General features: G+C 34.1%; 2 protein-coding genes across 2 annotated transcripts in view; one reads left to right on the forward strand and one right to left on the reverse strand.

Moving 5' to 3' along the window:
- Positions 1-4,550, forward strand: part of HELRODRAFT_189127 (hypothetical protein) — a gene marked incomplete at its 5' end in the record, with an annotated part of 9,183 nt that extends 4,633 nt beyond the window's left edge. Inside the window, 10 exons of the mRNA XM_009027139.1 lie at positions 69-86; positions 340-404; positions 568-682; positions 1,139-1,198; positions 1,490-1,564; positions 1,731-1,855; positions 2,679-2,825; positions 3,137-3,255; positions 3,335-3,523; positions 3,717-4,550. Of these exons, the coding sequence (XP_009025387.1) occupies positions 69-86; positions 340-404; positions 568-682; positions 1,139-1,198; positions 1,490-1,564; positions 1,731-1,855; positions 2,679-2,825; positions 3,137-3,255; positions 3,335-3,523; positions 3,717-4,050 (1,247 nt within the window). The 3' untranslated portion in view covers positions 4,051-4,550. The remainder of the gene's footprint in view (positions 1-68; positions 87-339; positions 405-567; positions 683-1,138; positions 1,199-1,489; positions 1,565-1,730; positions 1,856-2,678; positions 2,826-3,136; positions 3,256-3,334; positions 3,524-3,716) is intronic.
- A 2,218-nt stretch (positions 4,551-6,768) lies between these two features.
- On the reverse strand, positions 6,769-9,936 carry HELRODRAFT_185068 (hypothetical protein). Its single transcript, XM_009027140.1, has 10 exons — positions 9,840-9,936; positions 9,370-9,692; positions 9,044-9,221; positions 8,754-8,926; positions 8,562-8,657; positions 8,390-8,492; positions 8,160-8,294; positions 7,825-8,016; positions 7,615-7,746; positions 6,769-7,477 (listed from the first exon to the last, which is right to left on the reverse strand). The coding sequence occupies exons 1-10, from the start codon at positions 9,907-9,909 to the stop codon at positions 7,260-7,262; spliced, it is 1,620 nt and encodes a 539-aa protein (XP_009025388.1). The 5' UTR covers positions 9,910-9,936; the 3' UTR covers positions 6,769-7,259.
- Positions 9,937-15,000: the final 5,064 nt, after the last annotated feature.

Raw genomic sequence — 15,000 nt, forward strand, 5'->3', positions numbered from 1 at the left:
CCACACACACACACACACACACACACACACACACACACACACACACACACACACACCTCACACAACAGGTTATAATAATAATATAAGTTCTTTATTTTCAGGCTTGATCAAACCTTTTGCATTCAACCTATCTATGAACATAATACAGCAATGATAAATACAAATACCTTGCATGAATGCGTTTATAGGTGTTTGTGCACGTATGTACGTGTTTTTGTTTTATTTGATTGTTGATAAATTCCTTGCATTGTTTTATCCATCTATTTATATACTTAGTTGATTAATTAATTAATTAGTTAATTAATCAATTTCGTAATTAATTTGATTTTTATTTGTCAGAGTTTGTGAAAAAGTACGATGAGAATGAGAAGTTGATGATGGACGAGATGAAGAAGAAGGAACAAGTCAGTCTACGTCATCATCGTCATCATCATCGTCGTTAACATCGTCATCATCATCATCCATCATCATCATTATTAACATCAGCCACAAAAACGTCATCATAATCTTCATCATCATCGCCACGACACACCTGCCCGCCCACACAAAAAAATTACGACCAATCAGGAAAAGGTCTTCAGAGAGGTAGCCAATAAGAGGCTGCGAGAAAATGCTATACCGAAACATGGTTCATTCGTGGCAGACGAGAAAATAAGACTGAAAGAGATCGATGTTAATAACAGTTAGTGAGAGGAGTGCTGGTTATGATGATGATGTTGTAGTTGTTGATGATGATGATGATGATGTTGTAGTTGTTGATGATGATGATGATGTTGTAGTTGTTGATGATGATGATGATGTTGTAGTTGTTGATGATGATGATGATGTTGTAGTTGTTGATGATGATGATGTTGTAGTTGTTGATGATGATGATGATGTTGTAGTTGTTGATGATGATGATGATGTTGTTGATGATGATGATGATGATGATGTTGTAGTTGTTGATGATGATGATGATGATGTTGTAGTTGTTGATGATGATGATGTTGTAGTTGTTGATGATGATGATGATGTTGTTGATGATGATGATAGTAACGGTAAGTTGATAGCAGCTGCTGATGAGTATGATGATGATAATAATGATGATGATAATGATGACGATGGTGAATTTTTGCAATCAATCAATCACTCACTCCAGAATCACTCCCAAAGCATGGCTCCTTCGTAGCTGATGATAGAACGAGAATAAAAGAGAGAAGTTAATAATTGTTGATATTGTTATCACTCCTTCCATTCATCCATCCTCAATTTTTTACTCCTTTTTTTTACTCCTTCATTTAGTTGTGAGCTTGTTCGTTAGTTCATTCTTTCATTCGTTCGTTCATTCATTCGAATTTCTTGGCCTCCATCCAATAAGACATCGTTTATACATTTATTACATTCATCCAGTCTGCATATTCGATTATTAATTCCTCCATTCGTTCGTTCATTCATTCTTTCATTCATTCATTTATTCATTTATGCATTCTTTCATTCATTCACCCATCAGATGAATTGAAAATTTCCTTCAAGCCGAACAGTCAGGACGGATTGAACAACGACCTTTTTGATGACGCACATTTAGGTATGAATATTCTCCTCTTTCTCTCTCTTTCTCTCTCTCTCTCTCTCTCTCTCTCTCTCTCTCTCTCTCTCTTTCTCTCTCTCTCTCTTTCTCTATCTCTCTCCCACAAACACACATCCATACATGCACACACACACACACACATTCATAAAACATACAAATACAGTGAAGAGAGAAAGATCGCAGTCGATGATTGCCGCCACGTCAACAAACATCGAGGCGGAGATTGCACACGATGAACACAAGAAGAAGAGGTTCAGATCCAAGTCCGAATCAGCCACCGCTGAGCAGGTTAGATTGGTTGGCTGGTTGGTTGGTCATTTGGTTGGTTGGTCGGTTGGTCAGTCATTTGGTTGATTGGTTGGTCGGTCATTTGGTTGATTGGTTGTATAGTCAATCATTTGGTTGGCTGGTTGGTTTGTTGGCTGATTGGCTAGCTAGCTCAGAAGCTTATTTTATGGGGTGTTATATTTGTTAGTTATCTAAATTCACCAGTAGTTTCTCACTTTTGGTATATTCATTCATTCATTCATTATCTTGAAATTAACATATAAGTCACTCAACCCACTTTCTTTTCATTCATTTTCTCATTCATTCATTCAGTTCATTCATTCTTTCTGTCTCTGCTGATCACACACCTTAATTAGTTGCACCTCATTACGTTCAGTTTGTTAATTCTTCTTCGCCACCTAGACAGGCTTAAATGACTTTATTACATCAGTATGCATGTATTTTAAATATTATTATATATGTCTATTATATGTTTGTATACGTATGTGTGTACGTATGTATGTCATTATGTTGATGGTTGTACGTTAGCTCTGAGGCCAGAGTGTATGTGTGTTCTTTGTGACACGCTCTCTTACTCTCGATATATATAATAATTATAACAATAGCGACAATGATAGTAGATTTAAATTAAAACGACGGACGGATTTATAGTTTTTTATCTTATGCTGCGATCTCTTTCTCTCTCTCTCTCTCTCTCTCTCTCTCTCTCTCTCTCTCTCTCTCACTCACTGCTGTTTCACTTTGAAAGAAAATCTTTGAAAATGAAAATGAAATAAACATCCGGGAAACCACAACCTCCCAAAAAATCCCACCAAAAATGTAGCGCAAGAAGATGTACTCCGGTACGATCAACCAGCTAGTGCATAAGAGGTTCGTGAACGCCGACAAGTCCATGATCTTGAACATCGAGATGAAGTATGCTGCTTCCAAGGAGCAGAAGCTACAACAGGAGGGCCGGCCCACCGGGGAGGTCGTTGTCGTCTTCATCCTCCTCCTCATCATCCTCCTCATCGTCATCTTCGTCATCCTCATTATCTTTGTCGCTTTTGTTATTATTGTTTTTTTTTATATTACCCTCATCATCATTGTTGTGGTTGCTGCTGTAGTTATTGTTATTTTTATGATTGTACGGATTTCGTGGCTGCTAACACAACCATCCCCATTCTATTTGCTGCTGTTGTTATTATTGTTTATTCTTGTTGTTGTTGTTGTTTGCTATTCTCATTGTGATGTAAATTTCGCCATCTTCATCTTCTTTTCCACCATCTTTCCTAACCAAAGATTGTGAAAATGACGAGGGATGCAATAAACGACAGACCCGAGCAAAGACAATTATTTTCCTACCTTCAAATTCTCTCTGCTGCTTTTGGCGGGTTCGCTCACGGCGGAAATGACGTCAGGTTAGCTGCTTGTTTTTGATTGGCTGGTTTTTGATTGGGCGGTTTTTAAGAAAATTTGTCGTTAATCTCGCCATCACAGTAATGCCATCGGTCCTCTGGTCAGCATTTGGATCCTGGGCACAGCTAAGAGCAATATTCCTGAGAACAGTTACTCGCAGATATTGATCCTGTTGTTCGGAGGTATCGGGATCACAGTGGGACTGTGGATCTGGGGCAGAAGGGTTATCAAGACCATGGGGGAGGACCTCGCTAAAATCACCCCATCCACGTACGTCTTTTTTTCAGATTTAAATGATTAATATATTCCTTATTTCAATTTTTAATATTTTTATTTCGCAATCATCATCTTATGAGGAAATTTTTTTTCTTAAATATTAACCATCAAAAACATAATCATCAACTCAACTCGTGTCATCACCATCTCAACTCCCGTACCCCACCGCCCCAAACAACACTCACAGTGGCTTCTGCATCGAGCTCGGAGCAGCCACGACGGTTCTGGCGGCCTCGAACCTCGGCCTGCCCATTAGTACGACCCACTGTAAGGTCGGCTCTGTGGTGACTGTCGGCTGGGCCAGGGCAAGGAAGAATGTCGATTGGAAACTGTTTTCGTCCATCTTCCTGGCTTGGGTTCTTACTCTTCCCGTGGCAGGTGGGATCAGTGCGGCCGTCATGGCGATCCTGATGAATTTGTCGATCGCCAAGTATGGCATCGGTGGTTCGGCGGGCGCCAGTGGGGCTAATTCTACCATACTGTACGATGTCTTGACTAATACTACTACTATTACTGTTTGATTAGTTGACTTGAGTATATTTCATTGAGTAGTTTTATGAATTTTTCTCTTTTATCTTAAACGGTTGAATAAATAAGCGGTTGATTACATACTTAAATGGATGAGTGAGTGAGTGAGGGAGTAAGTGAGTGAGTGAGTGAGAAACTATACAAAAAATATTTGAATAAATAAATGAATGAAAAGATGAATGAAGGAATGAATGAGCAAATGAACGTATCACATAGACACTACATAGACGCTCTCCAAACTCGAGTTTATGCATCAAGAGGATGGATTTTACGTTTAAAAAAACTTCACTAACAAATAAATAACTTAAATAAATAATAAAGATGAATTAAAAAATGCAAAATAGTTTTGAAGAGAGAGAGACAGAGAGAGAGAGTTGAGTAGTGTGGAGGAAAATGTCAATCACTTCACGAATTAATTACAATTGACCATTTAATTGATTAATTAATTCGTATTACATCCTTGTCAGAGGCCCTACTTTACTAACCTTCACTGATATACAGCAATAGAATCGTATACACACACTCTAATATATATCTTTATATATATATATATATATGTGTGTGTGTGTGTGTGTGCGTGTGTGTGTGTGTTTCTGCGTTAATGTTAGGACATTATTTAGAGAATTAATTCAAAAACGATATATGCTTGTGGCAAGTAGTGTGTGTGTATATATATATATATATATATATATATATATATATATATATATATATATTATGGATGCACCGGATTCAGGTTTTTCAAATCCGGCCGGGGCCGGACTTGGCCGGATTTGAAATTCAAAAACCGGCCGGGGTCGGAGCCGGGGCCGGATTTTAGTTACCATTTTACATTCGTTAGAAAAAATACTCACATTTACGGTTATCTACATGTTGAACATCAAAAAATAACACCAAGCAAATAGTTATTTAATTCAAATATATGATAATAAGTTGTGTGATACGCCAAATTCTGTACACAAAGATCAGCTTATAATTTATGCATATTTGCATAACCTAAGTTAAAGCACAAAGAAAATTGTCCAGCTCACCGCACAATTAGTGATGTTGTAATTATGTGTCATGTATACCTAGCCTAACCTTTAACATACCATGTTCTTAAATTATGTGCTTATGTATCTCTCTCTCTAAATATATATATATATATATATATATATAGATATATAAATATATATCTTTATATATTATATATATAGATATATAGATATATATCTTTATATATATATATATATATTATGTAGCTATATGATCCGTCATGTGCAATTATCAATATATAGTATATACACGTGCACAAGTTCTTTTACACAAAGATATCAGCTTATAATTTATGCATAACCCATGTTATAGCATAAAGAAAATTGTCCAGATCACCTCACAATTAGTGATGTTGTTATTATGTGTCATGTATGCCTTTAGCTTAGCTTTAGCCATTAACTTACTGACATAAAATTAATTGAATTCAATAAAATTTTTTTTTCTATTTCTAACATTTTTAAAAGTTGATAGACGCTTAAATCCGGCCCTAAATCCGGCCACCAAATCCGGCTGGGGCCGGATTCGACCGGATTTGAAAAAAAAGCCGGATTTTGGCCCGGAGCCGGGGCCGAACTTCGGTGCATCCCTAATATAGATATATATATATATATATATATATTTATTTATTTATTTTGGGAAAAACTCAACTACAAGTTGAATAATGCCGAAAACGCAGTGATCTTTATAAATAATTGTATTTATGATAGTCTAAACCCAGAATTTCTATCAAGGACATGGACTAAATGCGTTGTTTTTGATGAAAGTGACGTCAACTCTAATCTCAATAATGAACTTAGAGAAAAAAAGAAATTAATAAAGTTTCATTAGAAAAATTGAGAAACTCAACCACAAGTTGAATAATGCTAAAAACGCAGTGATCTTTATAAATAATTGTGTGTGTATATATATATATATATATATATATATATATATATATATATATATATGTGTGTATATATATATATATATATATATATATATATATATATATATATATACCTTCATACATACATGTTATATTGTATTACTATTGTGTTATTTTTGACATTGAGTGAAGGTTTTTCTTTTTGATTAAGATCTTTATTGAGATCTTACGATGGATAGGTATGTATTTATGTATATATGATATATGTGTATATGTTTGTATATATGCGTGCATGTATATATGTATGCCTTTATATGTGTGTACGATTATATTATGTATATTATTATTCTAAAGGATTTTGTGGATTTTTTTGGTTTTCTTGCGTTACATTTTAAACTGATAATTTCACTTTCTGACTATCTGATCTGATTGGTTGAATGGTTGTTTGGTTGATTGATTGATTAATTGGATTGTTGTTTGGTTGATTGATTGGATTGTTGGTCAGTTTATTGATTAATTTTGTCTTAAGCTTGTTAGTAGTATTTTTATTTATATTATGAAATAATGTAAATAATCAAATTATATATGTATGCATGTCAATTATATATGTATGTATGTCACATTTATTATCTTATTATGTACATGCAACTGTATTTTACATATTCAGACACAAATAAACATACACACATATGTGTATACGTATATCTATAGCTTATCACTTATATACCCATCGTATGTTTTGCTAATTCTGTCTTTTCAACTATTCTTTTTTTATTATTCTTATTCGTATTATTAATATAGTTATCTGTAGTAATGTTCAAGTATTTTTTTTTATTCGAAAAAACAATAATTTTGAAAAATTTTCTTCCAAAAAAAAACAAAAAAACAAAAAAAAATTGTACTCCAACTTACGGTTGAAGACACAATCCTGTGCATTACAAATCCTCATTTCATTTTGAAACGTCATTATTTTCGCGTTTGTCATTCATTCATCTTGTGAGTTGAGACGGTAGTGGCTTTTGCGCTTGTTAACTAAGTTTCTGGATTTGCTCTTATTTTCATTATTATTATTATGGTTATTATTATTGTTATTACTGTTTCAATCGTTATCACCGGTTTTATAGTTTATTTTGTCGAAATGAAAACAAATTTAAAAAAAAATAATAAATGATTTTCGAGTTGGTTAAGGTTTGTTAGACTGCCGACCTCATCGACCCTAATTCTATATAACTCATCCTACATTTCATCGTATATCATGTAACATCTACGTTCACCCAGTACAATTTACCAAAACTAAATATCTCATCCTCGTCGGGTGCGAGCGCCACAATGTTTCTCTTTGCTGTACTGACCAACACAGGAAGCGAACATGGTGGAATGGGCGATGTGGGTCTCCTCCTCGCTCGACCCAAAAAGGTGGGCCCAGGGCCCCGATGCGTACACTGCCACATCTTCGCCACCGTGTGTTTCGTCACTCAACCAAATTCCAGTGTCCTGACGGAAATCTATGTTCTCCAGATCTGGTGGATGAATTTTTATTTTTTTCTTTACTTGTTATATCATTTTACTAGTTAAGACCGGTTTCGTTCGTTCGTTTGTTTTACCACTGCTGTTGTCAAGTCAGACGAAATGTAAATGAAGAATAAAATTATCTAACCAGGATTTCCGGTGAGGTTTTTTCTGGGCACTTCCTTGCCGTTGACCATTCGGTGGTCTTCGAATCCGGGTCCGTTGGCATAGTGCAGTTGTAGGAATGGTTTCCCGTCTTTCCCTCGCGAGTAAGAAAATCCTTGAGGGAAAATTTAATTTTTTTTAGAATGAAAGTCGAGTAAAAATTTATTTGCAGTACCAAACCAAATAAACGAACCGAGGATGGATTCTGTGCTTAATCCATAGCCTCCCAACGTCAGAGTGTGTGAGTGGTCAGCTGTCACGACAACGAGTGTCTCGTTGTCGTTGGTCATGTTCAGGGCTACACGGATAGCCTCGTCGAATGATAACGTGTCTATCAAGGCTCTCTGTGCGTTTGTGTCGTGATGGGCGTGATCTATTCTTCCACCTAGCGTGTTTGAAATGTTTTGTAAAGTTTCAAATTGAATGCTTCCATTAAAATGTTGGTTGGTAGTGTAGTTGAAAGATAATTTTGCTTCAAGTCTGAACTAACAAACGTTTTATAGATCAAAAACAAATTTCCATAAAAACCTTCCACAAATAAAAAATATCCGTTTGGGGAACGGCTCAAGAGTTGAAGCGACTTTTTCGTCATCTCGGCCAAAGATGGCTGTTCGGTCCTGTTTCTGTCTGCTTCATACGACATGTGATCGTAGCTGAAGAGGCCTGCAAGCAAATATTTTTCATACATTTTCGACATTCCAGATTGTTTTTGCCGCGATATTGAATCGACGAGCGAATAATTGAGACTATTTAACAACCTAACAAATAATCTACGTTAGCTGGATTTGCAGCGTCAAATTCTTTCTTGTTCTTCACAAATTTATATCGTTCTTTATTCGCCTCTCTTATACCCATCCATTCCTTTTTGGTGATAATCAAATTGAGATTAATTAAACAAAAAATTATATATTCAAATATGTTTTACAAAACCTTGATGAGATTTCGGTTGTCGTCCCTTTTCCCCCGGTGACCATGCTCCGACTCATTCTTCGGTATGAACATCTCAACTCCACCTCCCATGGCCACCTGCTCATTATTTTCCATATTTGTTATCTCTCTTAAAATAAATGTGAATGTTCTTTTAAAATTTTAAATCCACCATTTAAGTAACTCAAAACTGACTCTGATTTTTCGATTCTTCTCACCGACAACAAGTTGCTGAGCGATATCTAAAACTTTATCCCTGCATTTCGAATCCACTTTGCCCTCCCAGTTCCTATCCGGACTGTTTGCGTAATTTCCGGCTGGGGAGGCGTGCGTGAGCCTGGTCGTACTAATCACCCCAACCCACTTATCTGGCAAAACAATTTTTTACAAATTTTTTAATCTAACTTAATTTTTAAAAATTCATTCACTGTATCAAAGTGTTTCAATATAATAAGCAACAGAAAATACCAATCCTACCAACTAACTAGCATCAATGGAATTGACAGCAGATGACTTCAGTCTGTTGGCATCAGTGTAGTTGTCGCAGCTTCCTAAGCTGACATACTCGTTGACGCCCAGAGTGCCGTAGTTCGTTTTGACGCCACAGAGGTACGCCGTTGCGGTCGATGCGCTGTCTGCTGTCGTTCTGTCGACACTGTACGTCTGCGTGATAGTACTACTAAGTATTATTAGTAGAAATAATAGTAACATTATTATTTATTGAAAGTAGAAATTTCAGCGGTTGTAGGTAGTATTATTTGTAGTTGCATGAAAGAAAAAAAATTTTTGTTGAAATTGTAGTCCAACTAACTCTGGAGAGACCTGCGTAGGGCAGTGTCTCCATTGTTAAATAGGTTTTTTCGTGTTTTAGCCCCTCCCTCTGAGCCCTGTACACACGAGCCGCTGCGATAGTGGACAACCCCATTCCATCCCCCAAGAACAAAATAACATTTTTAGCTTTGTTTCTTTTCAAATTATCGGCCGTTTTAGAAATTTTTTCGATTCGCTGCCTGCCCAGTTTCGCCCAATCATTGCCGGCCCATGGTTGGTGGTACGGTGGCTGGTGGTCGTCTGGTGGAGGCTCGAGATGAGGATGGTGGTGTTCGTGGTCATCAGAGGTCTCGCCGTATATTCCTAATCATGTTTTTTTGTTAGGTTTTGTGTTTTTGTTTGTAAAAGTTTTATAATTTAAAATAAAAAATTTCAGCCATTAAATTAGAATGAATGAAAAAGCGTTGCAAAGACTGGCAGATGTTTCATGTTTGTTGTATTTTTGCTTACCGTGCTGCCTGTTGAAGCTTAGCAGACATGCGAGGAAAGAATATAAAATCAATTCTTTGAAGCGATCCATAATGAAATAAGAGTTGAGAAATGAGAGCTAAGGTTGATTTTACTGAGTTTATATGTACAAATATGTTAAACGTGTGTGTGTGTGAATGTGCGTTTGTGTGTGTGATTGTGTTGTATGTGTGCTTGTGTATGTGTGTGTGTATGTTTGTATGCATGAGCATTTCAACATATTTGAATCTGGCCAAATTTCATTGTCTTATCGATAGAGTGAATGTGCTCGAGATAACGATATGCGATGATTTGATCTGCGATGTGCGTTACCAGTCTCGTTATCATTTCATATTATATTCATCATTTTGTCCTATATTATAATGGTTTGGAATTGTTATTATCAATATCATTATTATAGTATTATTATCATTTATAATAAAATTATTTTTTTACCGTTGTTACATATACGCTGTGTGTGTTTGTCGTTGAAAGATCTGAAGCAAACGCAAAAGAGAGAGAGAGAAACCTTTAACCTTTGCATCATCACCAGGTTTAACCTTTAAATTCAAAACATAATTGACGGACACGACACATGGGTCGATAATGGATAATAATAGCCTATCGGTTATAAAATGCAAAGATAAGCATTTCATAGAAAGTTTACGTCATCCATTTCGTCATCTCTTGTAAATATTTAACTAGACATGCCTATAAAACTTACGTCAACTCATTTCGAAAAACAAAACTGGTTATAAAAACACGTGCAAATTTTTTTGACAGTTGTAGAGTTTAGAGATAGAATAAAAACTTAAGTTTGAGAGTATTTGCGCTAAAAAACGACACCAAGAAAAAGATAGAGAATCCTATTTTAATTATTCTTTTGTCATTGTTTAGAAAAATTATCATTTTATTAAACTCCAAAAAAAACATTTTGTGACGTTGATAACTTAAAGAAAAGTTGTCGACAAAAAAATTGTATCCGGTTGGAATGCATACATTCAACATTGAAATTATAGTCTGAAGGAATAACTGAAAATATATACAAGTTATTGCCGTCGGCAATCCTTCTTTTAAAAAGAAGTTTGGTAGGATTAATTTGTAAGTTGAGCTAATTGAACATAGGTAGGTGAGTTAATTTAGTGAACATAGGTAAGTTAGGGTCTCTATTCTTTCATTCTTTCCTTCTATTTTATTTGTATTGTATTGTTTTGTTTGTTTTTTGTCCAACACAACACCAACAATCAAACACAACAATCAACACAATATTATTTTGGTTATATTTTAGTTATGTTTCGTTATATCTATTTTAGTTAAGTTGTATATTATTTCTAGAATTCGTTAATCATTATTTCTAGACTGTCGTTTTATTGTTAAAACCCCCACATGAACGGCTGCCTTGACGTGGCGAGGGGGCTTCTCACTAAATTCCGTTCAAATTATTGTTTCTTCTTCACTTGTTTGTTTTCTTAAAAATGCGATTTTCTATCTATTTCTTGGTGTCAGAAAGTTCAATAATAATTCGAGCGGTAACACATACACAAAATTCAAGCACATACATACAATAGTTAAAAACATGCATACGTTCGTACGCACATACAAACAAACATACCTACAAACATACATAAAACACATACACATGCATGCATGCTATAGCGGTTATATTTTTGTAATTTGTCTATTCTCCTCAATTTAAATTTGAATTCAACTATATCGATAGGTAAGTTAATTATTAAGTTTTACATTATTATTATAAGGTTGGAGCCCAAGGCATTAGGTAGGTGGTGGGGTGGGGCGAATGAATTGGGCTCTTGAGTTTTGTAGTTTTATGTAAGCTAGGGTTTAATTTTAATGAATAGGTAAGTTTTGGTTTAGACGTTGTTAGCTAAAGCCATTAAATAGGTAGATAGGATTATTTACTTAACTAATTTGAGACGCGTGCACTTTTCATCTTCCTTTTTTTAACTCACCTATGTTCAAAAAGCTCAACTTACAAGTTAATCCTACCTATTTGTACGATTAAGAAAAGAAAGGTAAGGTCAAGAAATTAAAAAAACCAAGCAAACAAAACACCGAATGTATTGTATGTATGTATGTATGTTTGACTGTACGTATTTTCACAAACCTACGAATGACTGAATGAAAAAATGAATGGTTGAATGAAGGATTGAACGAATGAATTAGTGAATGAATAAATGAACGAATGAATGGATGACTAATTATTACGACAAAACACAACATTGCACGACGGATACACATCAAAGTAAATTCTGATTTATTTACATTTTTTTTGAAAAAATAATTTGAATAACTTTAACAATATTACTACTAGCACTGCTACTGCTACCACACTACTACTACTACCACCACCACCACTACTACGACTACTACTATTATTACTACTACTATTACTATTACTATTACTTTCGTTACTGCTGCTGCTAATATTACTATTACTACTACTAAAACTAAAAATTAGAATTGCAAATTGAAGAACATTTTAATATGTTTTTGACTTATGCGCGTCTGGCCACTTTGGAGCTTTTTTTTTAATTTAGTATGCTAACAGCTCATGACAAAATAATGGAATAATAATATTATTATTGATGTTGTTATTATTATTATTATTATTATTATTATTATTAATAGTAGTAAAATTGTTATAACTTTTATAATTAATTAATTCAAAGTATCTCTCTCGTAAATATGAAAGTTCAAAATTTGAATGAATTCACGAGCTCTTTGAATGCTTGGTTAATTATTTTTTTCATTGATTATTTGATTGATTAGTTGGCCTGTTGCTTGGACGGTTAGTTGGTCAGCTGGTTGGCTGAGTGTTTGGCTGACTGGTTTGTGAGCTGGCTGGTTAGTTGGTTAGTTGATTGGTTACCTGATTGATTAATCAATTGATAAATTAGCTGATTGATTAAATAAATGATTGATAGATTATTCGATTGATAGTGAAAGAGAAAAAAGAATACAGCCGACAAGACAGAAAAAGGTATAGAGAGAAAGTGAAAGAGAGAGGGAGAGAGAGAGAGAGAGAGAGAGGATAGTTAAACAAAGAGAGGCTATGTAGCAAATAAAATTAATGAATTTTCATGAAATTTTTAACCAAATGAACAACAACATTAAAATCAAACAGTAAACAAACACAACAACAACTACTACTACAACTACTGCTGCTGCTGCTTCTGCTGCTTCAACTACTACTAGCAGAAGACGTCACAAACCAAATCATAAACTGCGAATAAATAGAAATACAGTGTCGCAAAAATTCGCATACATGCCTAAAAATAATATCTGCAATTGACACTTTAACTCTAGCGTAAAAATGATACAAATATATAAAGTATATGGTATATTTAAAAAGAAACAAATACGTAAACAAACATTGAAAAAACTTTTAAACACACTTATACACACATATATATATATACCATATACAATACACAACACACATACATAATTTAACATACTTTATATTATACACACACTCACACACACACACACAGACACACACACACACACACATATATATATATATTTATAAACAGCAATATATTTATATATATATATTATATATTTGTATAAGGTATAAATATATCTGTGAAGATAGGTAAGATGACTTTTATGAAATTGTTTTGACGCAAACAACACGAAGATAAACTAACAACTTAAGGTTTGTATGTATGTTTGTTTATGTATTTGTATTTATGTATGTTAGTTTGTTTTTATGCTTGCATGAATTTTTATTTGTTCTTAGTTTTGTTCGTATTCTTGTTTGTTTCCGTTTGGATTTGTATGTTTGTTTGTTTGTTTGTTTGTTTGTTTGTTTGTATGTATGTATGTATGTATGTATGTATGTAGTATACAAGTAACGACGTTTGTATATATCAATATTTCCATGTACGCATGTTTGTTTGTATGTAACATGTATGTTTTTATGAGTATATGTATGTATGTTTGGGTATGTATGAATGCATGTATGTGTTTGTGTTTTACGCTCGTGTGTGATAATGTTTACAACGTGTTTTCAGTAGTCGGAATCTTCATATAGGTTGGTTAATTGTACGCTATATGCAATCAAAACCACTAAAACTAAACACAAATAAACAAACAAACAGGCAAACAAAAATAAAGATAAACAAAAGTACTAAGCAAAAAACTAATTAACATAATTGAAACATTTATAGAAAGCAGACACATATTTACGCTGACACACAACTCATTCACACACTCTCACACACACAACTCACACACACACAACTCACACACACACAACTCACACACACACATACATATACCCTTACACTCATTCACACACACAATGCAAATACATCAACCACATATACATACATACACAAGTCTATATGCAAAGAGAAACAAATACGTAAACAAACATTGAAAAAACTTTTAAACACACACACACACACACACACACACACACACATATATATATATATATATATATATACATACTTACAAACACACACGCACGCACACACATGCAAATATATCAATCAATCATATATATATATATATATATATATATATAAACAACATATATATATATTTTAAACAACAACAATTCATCTGACTACATTGTGATCAAGCTTAACTACCGAGCAAGAACGTGAGCAACGCCTACTACATCTTAATCGGGAGTTAGATAATAAACGACATATTGTGAACGATATTACAACTAATTTAAACAATTTGAATCAAAATTTTAACAACCTTCAAATAACCAATGATGATAAAATACCTATTGAAACATGGTTACAACAAACAGCAACTTCACAACGACACCGCGTCAAACTTCGTACCAACAATAAACTTATAAACCTTTTAAAAGCAAGCAACAAAGATAATAACCGTTTCATCAACCTTAGTACCCATAATCTAACTCAACAACAAATAGATTTTCTAAACTTGGGCCTAAATTGCCACTACATCAACAAACCGCGAAATATTGACAAACAGATAGAGGTAGAAAAACTAATGGAAAATATTTTACAGTTACAACAAAAACACAAAATAATTGTCAACCCATCAATTGCTATACATCTTTTATCCGAATCGAAAAAACAACGTGGTGTGTTTAACAGCAAAATTTTAACAAACAGCATGAAAGTAGCTGCTAAAGAGATTAGAAATAATA

This window comes from Helobdella robusta (genome assembly GCF_000326865.2).
Source record: "Helobdella robusta unplaced genomic scaffold HELROscaffold_5, whole genome shotgun sequence".
Lineage (NCBI taxonomy): Eukaryota > Metazoa > Annelida > Clitellata > Rhynchobdellida > Glossiphoniidae > Helobdella > Helobdella robusta.